General features: G+C 41.0%; 1 protein-coding gene and 2 gene segments (V, D, J or C); all 3 read left to right on the top strand.

Annotated features, from left to right (window-relative positions):
* The window catches only part of LOC101027262 (uncharacterized), an 834,796-nt gene that overhangs the window by 379,584 nt on the left and 434,077 nt on the right, over nucleotides 1-21,135 (top strand).
* LOC108714884 overlaps nucleotides 1-21,135 on the top strand; it is a 540,168-nt gene that overhangs the window by 148,430 nt on the left and 370,603 nt on the right.
* Nucleotides 6,752-7,281, top strand: LOC108714885. The segment is given in 2 exon segments: nucleotides 6,752-6,826; nucleotides 6,902-7,281. Coding segments are annotated over 2 exon segments (420 nt in total).

Below are 21,135 nucleotides of genomic sequence, written 5' to 3'. Positions count from 1 at the left end.
CACTTATAGTGATGAGTGAATTTTTTAGTCAGCCATGGCTTCGCAGCTAAATTCCGCATTTCGCCATCAAATGTTTTCGCCAAACTGCAGCAAAAATTTGCACGACAAACAAAGTCGCCAAGACATAAAGTCGCAATAAGAAAAAACACACATAAGAAAAACACTTTGACATTAGAGCATTTGGACAAAAAAGTCACCATAGGAAAAAACACCCATTTGGAGTGAGAAAATGTGTCGCGTATGTAAAAAATTGTTGCACATAAAAAAAATTTAACACCCGTTGACTTCAGTGCATTTTGCAAACTTTTTGCTGTTGTGCTAATTTTTTAACAGTTTTGCAAATTTTTCAGCGAATCGAAATAGGACATTTCGATCATCCCTTTTCAATTGATTGTAGACGAGTAACCATATCAAAACAGCACTATTATGTTATGTGCATATGGCATTTTAGGCACATCTAATTCAGGGTGTCCGTTCCTGTTAATGATATTAACCAAGTCAACTACTCAAGGAAATATGGAATAAGGAAGCCAGATAACCTAGCATGCCTCCATATAAACACAACACAGTTCAGTTGACAAGTCATTTCAGAGCTTGGCCAGATTTTTGTCTATCTTTATATGAGTTACATTTACTACACTATTTTGCATTGTTAATTTGTTAAAATCTATGAAATTGGTTATAAGAATATTTTCCCAGTTTAGCCCAACACTGTGGGAATTTATTAAAAGTTAAAGGAATGTGCACCAGGTCCACCTCTCAAGTATCTTGCAGTAATGTTGGCCTATACTTACCCTCTACTCTGCCCATCTTTATTTAGCAAAAATAAAATGAAGCTTAGTCCTAAGCAGATGGTGAAAGTGTTTTGTCTACGAATGGTATTTTGAATGGGGTATAGTCCATTTTAAATGGTTTTAAAGTGTGATTAGTCCCCTACATGAATTAATTTTTAATTAATGAATTAAAAAAAATTTTTCATGTTTTAAAACCATCATATACTCCTCCGATTTAGATTAACTCTATGTGATGCATTAATTAACTGATATGTAAATCAGATAAACTGGATTAAAGCAGCCAAATATGGCCGTGAAAGTTATTTTGTGCAGATGCACCAAATGGTCAGAAGAGGGAGTCCCTTTAAACTGTCCCACTCCGTATGAGCTTATATAGAATGTTAATCATGCTCACATTTGTATACTCTGATATTTACATAAGAAATCTTCCATTTAATAATGGCATGTTGGTGAATCTCCAGAAGTTTATTCACTTCACTTTGATAACAGTATCTTTTCTTCATATGATTCTTTAAAGTGTACCTAATTTACTTAGTAATATGCTCAATATGGATTCATCATTATCATTATTAAATGTTATACAAAGTTACTGTAAACATTCTTCACCTTATATTAAAATAATGTATTTTTCAGAATATGCTCTATTTCTAACCCTTTCACTTATTCTTTTTAGCCTTGGCTACAAAAAAACAATCCCTGGTGGAGCAGTTTCTGCAGATAAACAAGTAATTACACCTGACAAGTCTCCCTCCTCAGGAAAGAAATCTAGAAATGCAAGGCAAATAAAATCTATTAAATATAATTTAATAACAGCATGCATAAACATGGATGTATAAAGAGTGTTAATTCATGGTGAACTTGGAATTTAAAAAACAAAATGATCCCCAGTGCACAGTGTGTGTATGTGTATATATATATATATATATATATATATACATATATATATATATATATATATATATATATAGATAGATAGATAGATAGATAGATAGATAGATATTTGCACCTGTATCAAATGTATTGCACAACTCATCCAAATGCATTTGGTCCTTACAGTGTATCCCACCTTTGTCATCAATAATAATTAAAAGACCTTAAGTCACATCTATAAATGTAAGTGAATAAGCAAAGGGCCGAAAAACACATAAATTGTTGCTTTAGTCAAAATTCTGCATTTTCCCTGAGAATTCAAGCATCATTTAAGGAACAAATTAAATAGCATATTTGTGATTAAATCAAATCACTTCTGGTGCACAATAGCAGTATTAGTGATTCACTGGTTGAATGCATAGGAACCCACCTTTTACTACCACTGACTCAAGGCAGGAATTACTTTCAGTGATCTCTTACAACTGTGCAGCCTATACTCGCCTCTTGCCTACAACTGCACTCAATACAGCAGAACAGTCTGAAATGCCTCATTGACAGATTAATAGCAATTTTTTAACAGCAGTAAATAATGGTGTATCTAGGCACTCAGGGGATTCTGCAAGGGCCACAAAACTTATAGTAAATAAGTATTTATTTAACGATACATTAAACGTTTGATATCTCCAGTGGCCCAACAATTTTCATGCCCCAAGTATATTTTCAGTTGCTATATTATATTATGCCTGAAGCAGTGACCTAATAATTCCATAAATATTGCATACTAGTTAAAGGTATCGCCTACTTTTTCTCCTTTTGATTTAGGGCTAATAATTAATGAATAATGTAGAAGCAGACACAATTCTGCAATCATCATCACACTTTGATGCACTTCCTTTACCAAAAGAACCTTCTTGAAAGCTCATTTAAACAGCAGAACCCATGAGCAACCCATAATCCAACATATATTAAAGACTTTTACTTGATTATTTTCAGTTGTTACTGACTGTATGTAACACTATGGCAGAGCACATGCTGTTCTTATTAACATTGACTACAAAACTGAATTACAGTTTGTAACAAAAGTGTATCTATATACACACCTGCTCCTTTGCCTACAGATGTTATATGTAAATTCCCAAGGAACTTCCTGTTCAAATGGAATATGTCTGCCACACTCTGAGAGAAGAAACCTAAAAGATCAGCATCTGAATAGTGTGTGTCTCTCTATGAAAAATATGAAGAATCTCTTGTGCTTTATTGCAGTTTTGTCCACACTGCAATGTAAGTTTCATTTTAAAATCAGATCAGTTTTTTAGTAAAATGATCTGTTCCCTATAACATTTCCTTTATTATGTGTAGGTGTGACATGTCAGATCTCCCTGACACAGCCTGGTGCTGTCACTGTGAAGCCATCAGAGGTTCTTCAGTTGACCTGTAAAGTGACCGGAGCCTCCCTCACTGACAGCTCCAAAATATACTCAGTTGAGTGGGTCCGTGATCCTGCAGGGAAAGGGCTGGAGTGGCTGGGAAGGATAATACATAATTCTGACACTTATTATGCCCAGTCATTGAAGGGACGCATCACAGTATCAAGAGACACAAATAAAGGAGAAGTTTATTTAAAACTCACTGGAATGAAACCAGAGGAAACTGCTGTATATTACTGTGCTACAGACACAGTGTGACATATATTATGAGAACATGTGTAAAAACATGTCCATCTGGGGAGCTTTAAAAAAGTTGATGCTTTACACATAACAAATAAGAGTAGTAACATTATTGAAATGTCACGATTCAATTGCATACAAGAAATCACTTGTGGTGTTTGGTAGGTCTAATTCAGCATGTTATTTTTTATTACTAATGTTCAAGGCCTGAAATGTCTATATATACTGGAGAAAAGCAGTAAATAAGGGAAGCTAGGTATTTATTTTAGGAAGTGAAATGTGACTCATATAGCACAATGGGACATATATTATGAGAGAATGTGTAATACATGTCCAGTAATATAAATCCAAATTAGTATGCCAAGTGCCAATGGCAGGGGACCAAAATTAGCGTGTGCCAGGGCCAGAACTAGGGGTAGGCAGAGTAGGCATGTGCCTAGGGCGCAAAGCTGGAGGGGCACCAAGCACGCACCTTCTCTGCCTCTCCTATCCCCTAGTCTGGTCCCTGCTCTGGCCGACGTGCGCAATCTCTCTAGTGCGTATCTTTGTTTTGAGCATGTGCACTTTGTTTTTTCACTCATGGGCACTCATGTTTTTTCGCGCATGCGCACTCGAGTATTGGACGCTTTGCCCGGCCAGGCTGCCTATGGCGCCTGCCCGCGTTGGCCCGGCACTGGCGTGTGCTAATATTTTAGCTGTTTGCACTTGTGCTTGCATTTGTAAATGATCCTTACAGTCTAAAAATTGCACAAATTGCGAATATTTATGTGCACACTCTGCATTTGAATTACACCACAACTTGTTGGCAGAGAAAACATTTTCGCAGAACAGTTTCTCAAATTGGTAATTTGAGTTACTGTCAATGTTATTTTCGTGCACAACTACCTTACACAGTGGGTACACTCATGCAAACACCCGTCTTACTTGTGTGCCATTTGCGAAAATTTATTTACAATGCAAATTCACAAAAAACGGCAGAGCAGTGCAATATATTAGTGTTCAGGAAAAAACACAGGCAATACAAGCATTTGCGAATAAATATGCGCTGTGCACACTTTATAAATGACTCCCTGTGTGTGTAAATTAGCCTTTTGTTGTTTTTAATGTGGCCTTTGTTGCAAACACATCGGGGCACATTTACTAAGGGTCGAATATCGAGGGTTAATTAACCCTCGATATTCGACCCTCGAAGTAAGAGACAGTACTTAGTCTATCGAATGGTCGAATAGTCGAATGATTTTTAGTTTGAATCATTCGAATCGAGGTCGAAGGTCGAAGTAGCCTATTCGATGGTCGAAGTACCCAAAAAAAAACCTTTGAAATTCAAAGTTTTGTTACTTCGAATCCTTCACTCAAGCTTAGTAAATGTGCCCCATCATTTACAATAAAGAAAGCAATTGGAAAAGTGCAAATAAAAGTCTGCAGCCTGCCATTTTTTACATTTTGCATGCTGACTTTCTGCATTTTGGAGTTGTCATAGATACAGAGACCTGTAGGTGCCCTGTGAATACAGTACTAGCTGCATTTAGTCTAGTGGGAGAGAAGAAGCAAATTCCCACACATGCCCCTTCCCATGTTCTAACTTGTGCCTCATTCAGGTGCCTCATAGAGGATACGACGATGTACACCTTGTGCCAGTTTTTATCCAGCACAAAGCACACAGCACAGCCACAGAAAAGAAAACGGTCCCTATTATTTTTTTTAATGGGATCTCACACCCTCATTTTTTAAGTTGAGAAGAGAGGGGTTTATAGTGTGATTAATGAAGCAATGGAACTACTACTCAAAACTGTCAGGACATGCTGGGTTTTGAACTCTGGACTTTGTGCTAGGTTACCTGTGCACTTACCTTTCATGCCACTGGAGGTTCTTTGTGTAGTTTTGTTCTTTATTTGTGTTACTGATATTCTCCAGTTGTCTACTTTATCTCTCCACCAATCTCATTATCCCCATCTGTTTCTCATGATCCAATCCTGACCCTTTATAAGCCTGCCATTGACCTCGGCCCAGTGCTTGTTCATTAAGCTGTTCCCGTGACCTTGATGTGCCTATATTTGTCTGATCCTATTCCAAGTTCCTAGTTCCAAGTTCCTGTGACCCGCCCTGTTCCAAACTCCTGCCTTGTTCCTGTACCCTGGTGCCCCTCCTTGCTCTGTTTGTGGATTCCTCGGTTCTGACTCTTGCCCTGTTCCTCGACTTTGTTTGTCTGCCGCCTGCCTTTACTCTTTGGCCTGTTTCTGGACTGTGTCCCTGCCTGCTGCTTTCTACTACAATTTTGTATATACATTGTGAGCACCGTGAGTTGTAATCTTCTAAGTTTATTAAATATTATTTCATCGTTATCATGAACTTGGATCTCTGTAATGCTGTGTATGGTTACACCCGTGTAACCCAGTCTTCAGGCTCCCAACGTCTTGGTACTCCACGACATCTCCCCAGGAAAAGCGTGACAAAAACTGATTGAACTGCAATAATTACTTTTGAGAACTATTGAGTAGAATATGTACCTGGAGTACAGGCACTAAATATTAATCACCACCATTACAATATATTAAAACAATAAGAATTACTGTTCTACTATTGACATATGAACAGTCATTCATTTACTGCAGGTGACTGTGCAAAGTGCACTTCCGAACGCAATGTCAGTAGATTTTACATACAAAATGCATTACGTCTGTAGACTGATGAATGCCATTTCCAGTATTTGCCATGAGAGTAACACATATGCCTGACTCTTTTGGCATGTTTGGCTTGCATCTATTGATACTGATTGCTGTGGGAAGCCTGAAGTTACTGCCAGGTCAGGAGGTTGGGAAGCTTCAGGGTTCCCTATCATCATTAAGTGCAACAGTTCTTGATTTCATACAAGAGGAAGACAACAGAACTGTGCACAACTATAAAGAAGTGCAAGGAGTTTGTGTTGATGCAAGTACAGTTATGGGATCCATTATCTGGAAATCCATTATCCAGAAAGCTCCAAACTATGGAAAGGCCTTTTCCCATATACTCAATTATATAGATTTTAAAAATGATTTCCTTTTTCTCATTAATAATAAAACTATGCCTTGTATTTTATCCAAACTAAGATATAATTAATCACTTTTAGAGGCAAAGCAATCGTGTTGAGTTTATTTAATGTTTATGTGATTTTATAGTAGACTTGTGGAATGAAGGTCCAAATTACGGAAAGATTTCTTATCCGGAAAACCCAGGTCCAAGGTATTCTGAATAACAGGTCCCCTACCTGTATCTTAAATTAATGGGATTTTTCATGCAATACACTGTGGGGCCTGGACGTGCTCAATATGTCAGTTGCTGTATATATTTGCCTGCTTTCTTTGCTTATACTTAATGTATGTAAATTATCAAGGAACTTCCTGTTAAATACTATGAGTAGAAATAGTCACCTCACTGTTGCAGCAGGAGAAACAGAGACCATGATAAATATGAAGAATCTCCTGTATTTAATACCTGTGTTGTCTTTGTTTCAGTGTGAGTTGTATTTTAAATGATATATTAATTGTGTAATAATTTGCCAACTTTAAAACTTTCCTTTATTATATGTAGGTGTGACATGTCAGATCTCCCTGACACAGCCTGGTGCTGTCACTGTGAAGCCATCAGAGGTTCTTCAGTTGACCTGTAAAGTGACCGGAGCCTCCCTCACTGACAGATCCAAAGTATATGGAGTTCACTGGGTCCGTCAGCCTGCGGGGAAAGGGCTGGAGTGGCTGGGAGGGATATGGTTTGATGCTGGCACACACTATGCCCAGTCTTTGCAGGGACGCATCACAGTATCAAGAGACACAAATAAAGGAGAAGTTTATTTAAAACTCACTGGAATGAAACCAGAGGAAACTGCTGTATATTACTGTGCTAGAGAAGCACAGTGGGAAATATATTATGAAAACATGTACAAAAACATGTCCTGATAGCTGAGTCATTATTACACAATGTAACAGTTAAAAAAAACTATGTTGCATTGTTAATTTGTTAAAATATATGAAATTGGTTATATAAATAACAATAACTTCCCTATTTAGCCAAACACTGTGAGAATTTATTAAAAGGTAAAGGAATATGCACCAGGTCCACCACTCATTTTGCAGTAAAGTTGGCCTATACTTACCCCCTAATTCGCCCATCTTTATTTAGCAAAGAAAAAAAATGAAGCTTAGTCCTAAGCAGTTGGTGAAAGTGTTTTGTCCACAAATAGTATTTTGAATGGAGAATAGTCGATTTTAAATGCTTTTAACGTGTGGTTAGTGCCCTACATGAATAATTTCTAATTGACAAATTAAAAGTTTTATTTTCATGTTTTCTATGCATCATATACCTCTCTGATTCAGATTTTGATTAACTCTATGTGATGCATTAATTAATTGATATGTAAGTCAGCTAAACTGGATTAAAGCAGCCAAATACGGTCTGGAAAGTTATTTTGTGCAGATGCACCAAATGGTCAGAAGAGGGAACTCACTAGACATGAATGATGGAAAATGACAAAGATAATGGAAGTTTATGCTGGAGACAAAACATTCAGACTCTTCACCCTTCTGGCTAACATCCCTTTAAACTGTCCCACTCCGTATGAGCTTGTATGGAATGTTAATCATGCCCACAGTTGTATAATTTGATATCTACATATAAAAATCCTAAGCGCTCTTCCATTTGATAAGGCAGTGAACTTGGTTAGCATGTTTGCAAAATCTCTAAAAGTTTATTCACTTCACTTTAATTGATTTTCATTTTAAAGCTACCATTTGACACCCTATAAAACTTTAATAACAGTATCTTTTATTTATATGATTCTTTAAAGTGCACCTAATTTACCTAATATGCTCAATATGGATTTACCATTATCCTTACTAAATATATATAGTTTCTGTAAACATTCTTCACCTTAAAGGGATCCTGTCATCAGAAAACATGTTTTTTTCAAAACACATCAGTTAATAGTGCTTCTCCAGCAGAATTCTGCACTGAAATCCATTTCTCAAAAGAGCAAACAGATTTTTTTATATTCAATTTTGAAATCTGACATGGGGCTAGACATTTTGTCAATTTCCCAGCTGCCCCTGGTCATGTGACTTGTGCCTGCACTTTAGGAGAGAAATGCTTTCTGGCAGGCTGCTGTTTTTCCTTCTCAATGTAACTGAATGTGTCTCAGTGAGACATGGGTTTTTACTATTGAGTACTGTTCTTAGATCTACCAGGCAGCTGTTATCTTGTGTTAGGGAGCTGTTATCTGGTTACCTTCCCATTGTTCTTTTGTTTGGCTGCTGGTGGGGGGAGGGAGGGGGGTGATATCACTACAACTTGCAGTACAGCAGTAAAGAGTGATTGAAATTTATCAGAGCACAAGTCACATGACTTGGGGCAGCTGGGAAATTGACAATATGTCTAGCCCCATGTCAGATTTCAAAATTGAATATAAAAAAATCTGTTTGCTCTTTTGAGAAATGGATTTCAGTGCAGAATTCTGCTGGAGCAGCACTATTAACTGATTCATTTTGAAACAAATGTTTTTTCCCATGACAGTATTTTTCAGAACATGTTCTGTTTCTAATCCTTTCACTTATTCTTTTTAGCCTCGGCTACAAAAAACAATCCCTGGTGCAGCAGTTTCTGCAAATAAGCAAATAATTATACTTGACAATTCTCCCTCCTCACTAAAGAAATCTAGGATAACAAGGCAGGAACAGGGACACTGTGTCTACTCTTCAGGTAACAACAAAGGTTAATTTAAGAAAAGTCTTCCAAAACAAAGTCACTGGTATACAGGACCATAATTCATCAGCGTTTTAACAGCATGCAGTCAAAGACTTTTCCCCATACTGGGGTTCTCATCATACAGGTTGGTTTCCACACTCTGGAATATTCAGGCTTCTCATTTAGCCACTTTTTACTCTCCTCTCCAGGGATATCAGACTCACTAGTCTCTTAACCTTTCCTCCACCACCAGGGATTTAGGCTCACCAGCCTCTGGAATATGGAACGCATTTTAGGACATCATCAGGAGAATACATGCTCCTGCATGCGCTCTCCTAATGAATAAGTATGCAGACTTGTCTCTTATTATATTCATTGATCCCAAGAAGTTGCAGTCACACCTCCGTGCTGTCCACATATGCTGTCCCCCCCCCCCTCGTGGCTCATTCCTCAGCCCTCCCTCCTCGGTCCTCATCCTTCCCTCTTCAGCACTCAGTATGAATGCTCTCCATCCTCTGCCCTCCTTCAGCCCTCAGCCCTCCCTCCTCAGACCTCAGCCAGGCTGATGGCTGAGGAGGGAGGGCTGGGGACAGAGAGCATTTGTACTGAGGACCGAGGAGGGAGGGCTGACGGCTGATGCCTGAGGAGGGAGGGATGAGGAGGAAGAGATGATGGCTGAAGGCTGAGGAGGTAGGACTGAGGACCCAGGTTGGAGGTGCGACTGCAGCCTTTCCAGAATGGGTGAGAGAAAAAGCAGGCGATGCTGCATTCCTCTGTTTTAGGAGATCGCATGCAGGAGAGTGATTTCCCCTGAGGATGTCCTAAAATGCTTTCCGCACTGGAACTCTCTTGCTGACAGCAAGACCCCCTCGGCCAGGCATGGTCTCCTCCAGCAGCACCATACTTCCCTCCACTCTTGGAGGTATCTGGAGAGCTCTATGGTGTAGGAACACACACAGGAAGCTCCTCTTTCAGCTGCCACTTGATTACTTGGCTGAGAGGAAATATTAATCCTACCTGTGATGAGTATCCCTCTGCAACACATCATGCAGTTTAAATTCACTCTTTTCAATGCACTTTCCTCCAAGACAGTGGTGTCACAATATATATATATATTGTGAAGTTTGGGGGGATCACAGCGGGATTGTTAGCATAAATGCAGGCCACTCCAAGGTGAAAAGAAAAACAGTCCGTTTATTTTGAAAACAAAGAGCTTCCAGCAGCAGTCAAAATGTAACAGAAAGAAACAGCTTCATTCAGCAACACAAAGTCCAGCAATAAACAAAATAGCTTACTTCAGCGTTTTTAAGTTTCCAGTACCCCCAAGGTACTATCCAGCCTTGGTCTGTGGGGAAAACACCAGGAAAATATCCACCTGGCTATCAGGCCCCACAGGTCTCTGAAAATACAGCCATTCCAACCCAACAGCCCAGCCCTCCTGTGCAGCTCCTTCTCTCACACCCTGCACACCTGCTGCTGATTCCCTTAAACACCCCTTGGCTGTCCAGCCCACCTTCTGGCTGCTTAACCCTCTGGTGTTTCTTAAAGGGAACATTCTTAAATGGATGGCTCAGAACCTAAAAACCGGGGATACATATCTGCCATCCACTATAAATCCCGTCCGGCTTGTACATATCCCCCCCTCTGCCTCAACCCAGGGGAGGTGGAGGCACTAGTAGAGCCTAGACAATGGACTCGGGACAGAGCATCCGCATTCATATGCTGTTTCCCGGGTCTGTGCTCTACAGTATATTTGAACTCCTGGAGTGCCAGGAACCATCGGGTTACCCTGGCGTTTGCCCCTTTCTTCTGTTTCATCCAGGTGAGTGGGGCATGATCAGAGATCAGACGGAATCTCCTACCTAAAAGGTAATAACGGAGGGAGTCCAAGGCCCATTTAATGGCTAGGCATTCTCGCTCAACTATTGCATAGTTTTTCTCCGCTGCAGTCAGCTTTCTACTGAGAAACACTACGGGATGCTCTTCCCCATTAATGACCTGTGATAGGACAGCTCCCAGACCTACGTCTGAAGCATCCGTCTGAACAATAAATTCCTTTGAGAAATCTGGTGCCACCAAAATGGGGTGCTGACAAAGAGCGGACTTGAGTTCGAGGAATGCCTTTTCAGCATCCATGTTCCACTCAACTATGACTGACTTTCGACCTTTGGTCAGGTCAGTCAATGGGGTTGCTACTGTGGCAAAGTTGGGGACAAACCTACGGTAGTACCCAATCATTCCCAGGAATGCTCGTACCTGTTTCTTTGTTTTAGGGCGGGGCCAGTTCTGGACAGCATCTACCTTATTTAGCTGGGGTTTTACTAGCCCTCTACCTACAATGTACCCAAGGTATCTTGCCTCTTCCATCCCTATGGCACACTTTTCAGGATTCACTGTGAACCCACCATTTCTCAGGGAGTCAAGAACTGCCTGGACTTTAGGTAAATGGGACTCCCAGTCCCTACTAAAGATGACAATGTCATCCAGGTAAACGGATGTGTACCTCTGATGGGACCTCAAAAGCTTGTCCATTGCCCTTTGAAACGTAGCTGGGGCAGTTTGTAAACCAAAGGGCATTCTTTTATATTGAAAATGGCCATCTGGAGTGGAGAATGCTGTTTTCTCTTTTGCCGTCTGGGTTAGGGGTATTTGCCAGTACCCCTTGGTGAGGTCTAAAGTGGTAATATAACGGGCAGGACCTAACCTCTCTATAAGTTCATCTACCCGGGGCATAGGATAGGCATCAAATTTGGAAATTTCATTGAGTTTTCTGAAATCATTGCAGAATCGCAGAGTACCGTTGGGCTTGGGTACCAACACAATGGGGCTTGACCATTCACTCTGTGATTCTTCAATAACCCCTAACTCCAGCATTTTTTTTACCTCCTCTGAGACAGCCTTCCGGCGAGCTTCTGGAATGCGGTAAGGTTTGAGACACACCTTTACTCCCGGCTCTGTAATTACGTCATGCTCTATGACATTAGCGATCCCAGGCAAATCAGAGAAAATATCTTTGTTTCTCTGCAGAAACTCCCTAACTTGCTGGGTCTGGGCTTTTGACAATGCTGTAGCTACCAGGACATTGTCAGCACCTACCTGAGACTCAAGTTTCCCACTAGCCAGTGCTGAAACTGGTTCTCTATCCTTCCAATGCTTTAACAAATTGATGTGATAGATTTGGTAGGGCTTTCTCTTACCAGGTTGGTGAACCTTATAGTTTACCTCACTCACTTTTTCTACAATTTCAAATGGGCCCTGCCATCTGGCCAAGAATTTGCTCTCTACAGTGGGGATTAACACTGCTACTCTATCTCCCACCTGAAATTGCCTCACCTTAGCGGACCGGTTGTATACCCGGCGCTGAGCTTCTTGGGCACTTTGCAAGTGTTCCTTAACCAGTGGCATCACTCCAGCGATCCTTTCCCTCATTTTAGAGATATACTCCAAAACACTTTTGTGGGGTGTAGCTTCACTCTCCCAAGCCTCCTTTACAATATCAAGCAGTCCCCTTGGCCTGCGCCTGTACACTAACTCAAAGGGAGAGAACCCTGTGGATGCCTGAGGCACCTCCCGAATTGCGAATAAAAGAGCAGGTAACAGACAATCCCAATCCTTACCATCTTTTTGTACCACTCGCTTAAGCATGGTTTTTAAGGTCTTATTAAACCGTTCCACTAAGCCATCTGTCTGAGGATGGTAGACAGACGTACGTAACTGCTTTATCTGGAACAATTTGCACACACCTGACATCACCTTTGACATAAATGGGGTACCCTGGTCAGTAAGTATCTCCTTGGGAAACCCTGTCCTTGAAAACATCAGAAACAGCTCATGGGCAATGGCTTTAGATGTGGCATTCCTTAAGGGAATAGCTTCCGGGTATCGGGTGGCATAATCAAGGATTACCAAGATATACTGATGCCCTCGGGAAGATTTTACCAGGGGGGCCTACCAAGTCCATTGCTATACGTTCGAATGGTACTTCAATAATGGGTAAAGGCACCAAGGGGCTGCGAAAATGAGAAGCCGGAGCCGTTAACTGGCAGGTGGGACAGGATGCACAGAAAGTTTTTACCTCGGATTTTAAACCTGGCCAGAAAAAACGGTCTGTGATTCTTGCTTCGGTCTTCTCTGCCCCCAAGTGTCCACCCAGTGCATCATCATGCGCCAGGTCAAGTACCATTCGTCTGTATGGCTTTGGAACTAACAGTTGTTCCACCACCTCCTCACGGACCTTGGTGACTCTATAGAGTAGATCGCCATTTACAGCGAAGTGCGGCCAACGCTTCTCTGCACCTGGTTCTTGGGAAACCCCATTTATCACAACCACTTGTTCTCGGGCATTAACCAAGGTAGGATCCTGCATCTGGGCAGTGCTAAAGGCTCCCCTTGACACATCTATATCAGGAGATACGGGGCTTAATGAATCATCCTCATCATCCTCCCCAAGCATTACCTGTAATGGGAAGAAATCCCCCCCTCAGAGGACGGCTCGGGCCTCTGGCCAGGATCCTCAATTACCTTATTACCCTTTTCCAGAGTTTGGGGCTGTGACACAATATCATTTTTACATTCATGCATTATATCATTTTCAGAACCCCTTGGGTTTTGGGAACCCACCCTCAAGTCAGTGGTTTTCTTCTCCATACTGTCCCATAATTCCCAGAACTTTGGAAAGTCACGCCCCACAATAACGGGGTGTAGCAGTTTACTCACCACTGCCACCTCATGCACCACGGATTCCCCATCAACAGTGATGGTCACTGGGACTAGCGGGTAAGACCGGGTATCTCCGTGAATGCAAATTACCCGGAGTGACTTGGACACTGGTTCAAATTTGCCAATAACACTGTCCAATACCAGGGTCACCATGCTCCCCGAATCCAAGAGAGCCTTGACTGGAACCTGATTAATGTAGACAGTGCACTCAAACTGCCCCTCAACTGAGTCAGGGCATGCAGTGCAAACTTTGTGGGCATAACAGGACAGTTGCTGGAGAGCCCCACACTCCATGGGCTCATCCTTCAATAGGCATTGTGCTCTAGTGTGGCCCCAGGTTTGACACCTCCAACATTGCACATTCCCCCCCCTTCCAGGGTGAAGAGGTATCTGTGGGTACCCCTTGTCGGGCAGGGGGTGAAACGTCTCCACTTTCTTTCACACTGAGCCCAGGACTCTGCGGGGAACTTTTCCGGGCTGGCGTAGATTTCTCTGGACGTGAGCTGGTGAACGGTCGATGACCGGTGGGAGCAAGTAGTTCCTCGGTAGCCGTGTACCTCTCAACCATTTCGACCAGCTGATCCGCAGTTTTGGGGTCCCCATGACTCACCCAACGCTGCAGGTCAACAGGGAGGGACCGAAGATAACGATCTGTCACAACCCGCTCCACAATTTGGGGTCCATTCAGATCCTCGGGTTGCAGCCACTTGGTAACCAAATGGATAAGGTCATGCATCTGTGATCTAGGCGGTAGTTTAGTTTGATACTTCCACTTGTGTACCCTCTGAGCTCTTACTGCAGTGGTTACCCCTAGGCGGGCCAGGATCTCTGCTTTTAGCCGATCATAATTCATGGCGTCATCTGGGTTAAGATCGTAATACGCCTTTTGTGGATCGCCAGACAGAAATGGAGCTATTAGGCCGGCCCATTTATCTCGGGGCCACCCTTCTCGCTCTGCAGTCCTCTCAAAGGTGGTAAGAAAGGCCTCCACATCATCCGTGGGACTCAGCTTTTGGAGAAAATGACTTGCCCGGGTGGTTACCGGGTTCCCCTGGGCCATGACAATGGACTCCCGTCCAGGAGCAAATTGCTGGACAGCCTCAGCCAACACCTTGGCTTGATTAATTGTAGCCTCTTGTAAGGCAGTTGCCTGTGAAGTTGCAGACTCTCGCAACGCCAATAATTGAGCATCTGTGGAGTGCTGGTGGTTAATGGTAGCTTCGTGTAAGGCAGTTACTTGTAAATTTACAGACTCTCGCAAAGCCAATACTTGAGCCTCCAGGCTCTTTTGCTGGGCCTCTATAGCCTGCTGCTGCACCTCTGTAGCCTGTTGCTGCACCTCTGTAGCCTGTTGCTGCACGACCATGCTCTGCTGAAGCTGCACTGTAGCGCGAGACATTTGCTGCAACAGTTCCTCCATCTTTAGCAAAAATAGGTTACTGTCTCTTTAAATGTCAGTTTTCAGAAAAAAAAACGTTTCCTTTTTTTTTTTCTTTGGTAGTGCCTGCCCGCATCCGAGCACCAGTTGTGAAGTTTGGGGGGATCACAGCGGGATTGTTAGCATAAATGCAGGCCACTCCAAGGTGAAAAGAAAAACAGTCCGTTTATTTTGAAAACAAAGAGCTTCCAGCAGCAGTCAAAATGTAACAGAAAGAAACAGCTTCATTCAGCAACACAAAGTCCAGCAATAAACAAAATAGCTTACTTCAGCGTTTTTAAGTTTCCAGTACCCCCAAGGTACTATCCAGCCTTGGTCTGTGGGGAAAACACCAGGAAAATATCCACCTGGCTATCAGGCCCCACAGGTCTCTGAAAATACAGCCATTCCAACCCAACAGCCCAGCCCTCCTGTGCAGCTCCTTCTCTCACACCCTGCACACCTGCTGCTGATTCCCTTAAACACCCCTTGGCTGTCCAGCCCACCTTCTGGCTGCTTAACCCTCTGGTGTTTCTTAAAGGGAACATTCTTAAATGGATGGCTCAGAACCTAAAAACCGGGGATACATATCTGCCATCCACTATAAATCCCGTCCGGCTTGTACAATATATATATATATATATATATATATATATATATATATATATATATATATATATATATATTGTGACACCACAATATATATAAAATTGCACCTGTATCAAATCTATTGCACAGCTCATAAAATAAATTTGGTCCTTACAGTGTATCCCATCTTTGTTACCAATAATAATTAAAAGACCTTAAGGCACATCTATAAAGTTAAGTGAATAAGCAAAGGGCTGAAACACACATAAGTGGTTACTTTAGTCAAAATTCTGCATTTTCCCTGAGAATTCAAGTATCATTAAAGGAACATATTAAATAGCATATTCGTGAATAAATCAAATCACTTCTGGTGCAGAATAACAGCATAAGTGATTCCCTAGTTCCCTAGGCGCCACATGCTAAAGGAACCCACCTTTTAGTACCACTGACTCAAGGCAGGTATTACTTCCAGTGATCTCTTACAACTGTGTGGCCTATACTCGCCTCTTGCCTAGGGATGTCGCGGACTGTTCGCCGGCGAACTTGTTCGCGCGAACATCGGCTGTTCGCGCTCGCCGAATGTTCGCGAACGTCGCGCGACGTTCGCCATTTTGCATTCGCCTTACCTGGCGCTTTTTTTTACCTCTCACCCCAGACCAGCAGATACATGGCAGCCAATCAGGAAGCTCTCCCTCCTGGACCACCCCCACACCCCCTGGACCACTCCCCTTCCATATATAAACTGAAGCCCTGCAGCGTTTTTTCATTCTGCCTGTGTGTGCTTGGAAGAGCTAGTGTAGGGAGAGAGCTGCTAGTGATTTCACTGATTTGAGGGACAGTTGATAGTAAGTTTGCTGGCTAGTAATCTACTTGATACTGCTCTGTATTGGAGGGACAGAAGTCTGCAGGGATTTGAGGGACATTTTAGGGTAGCTTTGCTGGCTAGTAATCTACCTTCTACTGCAGTGCTCTGTATGTAGCTGCCTGCTGTGGGCACTGATCTCTTCTGATCTCATCTGCTGACTGCTGTAATAACCCAATAGTCCTTGTAAGGACTGCTTTTATTTTCTTTTTTGTTGTTTTACTTTGCTACTTTAACAGCCAAGTGCTATTAGTCTAGCTGTGTTGCGGAGTGCGACTGGTGTGCTACTGTGCTGCTCCTAGTAGTTCAGCAGCACCAACCCGAGAATATATTTTTTTTTTAATATACATATAATTTTTTTTTTATTTTACTTATCTTACTGTTCTTTAAGGTGTCCAGTGCTGTTTGCTGTTCTTCATAGTAGTGCACCAATAGTAGTGCACTTGCAGGCATTATTTGCCCAGTGGCCATCTAGCTGTGTGAGCTTTTTCACATTCTGTCTAAATATCAATAATAATACCGTCTCCAGAAACACCACCTGAGTGACCTTTTTCAAGCAGCAATAATATATTCCGTATCCACCACTGCTGTAGTGTATACGTTGACCTTGTAGGCATTATTTGCCCAGTGTGTTCTTCATTTTCAAACCACTGCCACTTAGCTGTGTGAGCTTGTTCACATTCTGTCTAAATATCAATAATACCGTCTCCAGAAACACCACCTGAGTGACGTTTTTCAAGCAGCAATAATATATTCCGTATCCACCACTGCTGTAGTGTGTACGTTGACCTTGTAGGCATTATTTGCCCAGTGTGTTCTTCATTTTCAAACCACTGCCACTTAGCTGTGTGAGCTTGTTCACATTCTGTCTAAATATCAATAATAATACCGTCTCCAGAAACACCACCTGAGTGACGTAGTGTGATTTCTGCCCTTTACAGCACAAAACGCAGCGCTGTGTCAACAATGGATTTTTTAGAAACATTTTTGCCCTTGATCCCCCTCTGGCATGGCACTGTCCAGGTCGTTGCACCCTTTAAACAACTTTAAAATCATTTTTCTGGCCAGAAATGTCTTTTCTAGCTTTTAAAATTCGCCTTCCCATTGAAGTCTATGGGGTTCGCGACGTTCGCGAACCGTTCGCATTTTTGACGCAAGTTCGCGAATATGTTCGCGAACTTTTTTTCCGACGTTCGCTACATCCCTACTCTTGCCTACAACAGCACTCAATACAGCAGAACAGGCTGAAATGCCTCATTAATAGATTGATTAAAAAATTTTAACAGCAGTAAATCACTGTGTATCTAGGCACTCAAATGATTCTACAAGGGCCACAAAATTTATAGTAAAAAAGCACCAAGTTACTGACTGTATGTAACACTATGTCACAGCACTTGCTGTTCTTATTGACATTGACTACTAAACTGAATTACAGTTTATAACAAAAATTGTATCTATATACCCAACTGCTCCTTTGCCTACAGATGTTATATGTAAATCACCAAGGAACTTCCTGTTCAAATGTCACTTATGGAATATGTCTGCCTCACTCTGAGAGAAGAAGCCTAAAAGATCAGCATCTGAAGAGTCTGCTTCTCTCTATGAACAATATGAAGAATCTCTTGTGGTTTATTGCAGTTTGGTCCCTACTGCAATGTAAGTTTAATTTAAAGATCATTTAAATTTTTTTGTAAAATGATCTGTTCCCTATAACATTTCCTTTATTATATGTAGGTGTGAGATGTCAGATCTCCCTGACACAGCCTGGTGCTGTCACTGTGAAGCCATCAGAGGTTCTTCAGTTGACCTGTAAAGTGACCGGAGCCTCCCTCACTGACAGCTCTAAAATAGCATCTGTTCAGTGGGTCCGCCAGCCTGCAGGGAAAGGGCTGGAGTGGCTGGGAGGGATATGGTACGAAGCCTCCCTGCACTATTCCCAGTCTTTGAAGGGACGTGTCACAGTATCAAGAGACACAAATAAAGGAGAAGTTTATTTAAAACTCACTGGAATGAAACCAGAGGAAACTGCTGTATATTACTGTGCTACAGAAGCACAGTGGGACATATATTATGAATGCAGGTGCAAAAAATGTCTAGATATCTGGAAAACTATAAAACTGGTTATTTTAAACCAATATCACGATTCTATTGCATAGACAAAATCACTTATGGTATTTGGTAGGTCTAATTTGGCATGTTATCTTTTATTACTAACACAGAAGTCAGGCAGGTATTGGCACTGGCCTAGCCACACACCAGCAATGAATCCAATAATAAACAAAAAGCCCTTTTGCCACAAAAAAAATTTGTTATAAAAAGATTTTCAAAAAAACATTTTACCATTTTTTGAAATAATATGTTTTTGTTTTAGTGTCATATAGATTCACATCATGAACGTGTACCACAACCAGTATATCACACATCTACAATTATACAAACAATAGTATGTTCTGTATCAATACTTTTAATTACTCACTGACTAGGATACAATTAGGAAGGAGATGTCTCTAAATCACTGGTACTTTGCAGGATTCTATATTTCTCTATGGCTGCAAAAAAGAATGCTCATATCAGTTATTTGAAATTAAGTTACACATTATACCATTACAGGAAGCAGTTCAACCCACAATTTTCATCCATCTCTTGGGGGACAATGTATCCAATGTCCAGATCCAAAAGCATTCCCTTTGTAACAATTTCTTCTCTTTATTAGTATAATTTGCTCTAACCTCTTCCAGCACCTGCCAGTATAATTGTGCTACATTATGTTTACATTCTGCCCAATGCTGGCTTACTGATATCATTTCAGAGTGTGCATTCCGCATACAAATGCGGTGCTCATTCAACCTTAATCTTATCATCCTGTTCGTTTTTCCTACATACCCCTTACCACACGGGCATTTTAAATAGTATATTAAATTTTTCGACATTTTTTTAAAAATCTTTTTGTAAAAATTTTTTAGTTTCAAACAGTTAATTGCTTGAGCAATAGGTGTAAGATAAAATGGACATTGGCAAAGCTTCTTATGAGAGGACTATTCTCATGGACCGCCACTAGGAGTCACTGTGTTTAAGCCTATAAATTTGTATAGTCTCTTTTGTATATTATCACAGATGAAGGGCCATGCGGTCCCGAAACTTTTGATCTGTTGAACTGTGTCAAGGGCACCATGGAATAAAACACTGTTTGTTGCATAAAAAGGTATTGGCTTTTTGTTTATTATTGGATCTTTTATTACTAAGGCTCAAGGTCTGAAATGTCTATATATATACTCTAGGAAAGCAGTATATAAGGGAAGCTACGTATTGATTTTAGGAAGTGAAATATGACTCATATAGCACAATGGGACATATATTATGAGAGCATGTGTATTACATGTCCTGTAATCTGGGGCACAATTCAAAATGTAACACACTGTATTTATATATATATATATATATATATATATATATATATATATATATATATATATATATATATATATATATATATATATATATATATATATATATAAATATAAATATATAACAGTCCATGAAAGCACTCACAGCAGCCGCCATTAAGCATGAATCACTATATCTTTATTTGTGCATGGTGCATCAACGCGTTTCGGCTCACATGGAGCCGTCGTCAGGATAACGACAGGAACTGTAATACATCATTAAATAACCCCCATATCCAATCAGAGTGAGACTCTGATTGTGACATCACACTATTTACAAAACTACCACCATATTGTACTCATAAAAATATTTAAAATATTAATAATATTAATAACATGCGACAAGTGCCTATAATTCATTAGGATACAGCAAATATCCATCCGTGCTGCCCTGTGTGTCTCTCATCTTAAAACTACAAGTGAAAAGAGTTAAAAACTGCTGTTTCCATTAAAACATACTGTGGGATTGTGCAAAATGAATGCTCTGAGTTAGCACGACAACCCATTAAATATTATTCTAATCTAACACAAATTGAGAGGGATGGAATTAAATCATTACAGAATGATAAGGAATTAATTATACATCCTGCTGATAAAGGGGGCTCAATAGTTTTGCTGGATCGATACTATTACAGATAGGAACTTTTACAACAACTATCTGATGAGGGGGTATATGAGAAGCTCTCCACTGATCCTACTGAATCATTTAAAAGGCGATTGGACATACTGCTGCAGTGAAAAGTTTCTTCAGTTCCTCACCACTGAGCACCCGAAATGGCCTATTATTTACACGCTTCCTAAAATACACAAACATCAATCGACACCACCAGATCGCCCCATAATTTCGGCGAGAGAGTCTTTGTTTTCTAATGTGGCTAAGTTTCTGGATAGTTACTTACAGCCCTCATGCATTAAGATGTCATCTTATATTGCTGACACTCCCTCACTGTTGGAGATATTACGCCAGATAGGACCTTTGCCTGATAATGTTGTTTTTGCTACTCTTGATGTATGTAGCTAATACACTATTATCCCCACTGATGATGGTATAGCGGCCTGT

This window comes from Xenopus laevis, chromosome 1L (assembly GCF_017654675.1).
Source record: "Xenopus laevis strain J_2021 chromosome 1L, Xenopus_laevis_v10.1, whole genome shotgun sequence".
Lineage (NCBI taxonomy): Eukaryota > Metazoa > Chordata > Amphibia > Anura > Pipidae > Xenopus > Xenopus laevis.
The sequence above is the reverse complement of the archived record's forward strand: the minus strand, read 5'-3'. Positions and strand labels throughout refer to the sequence as shown.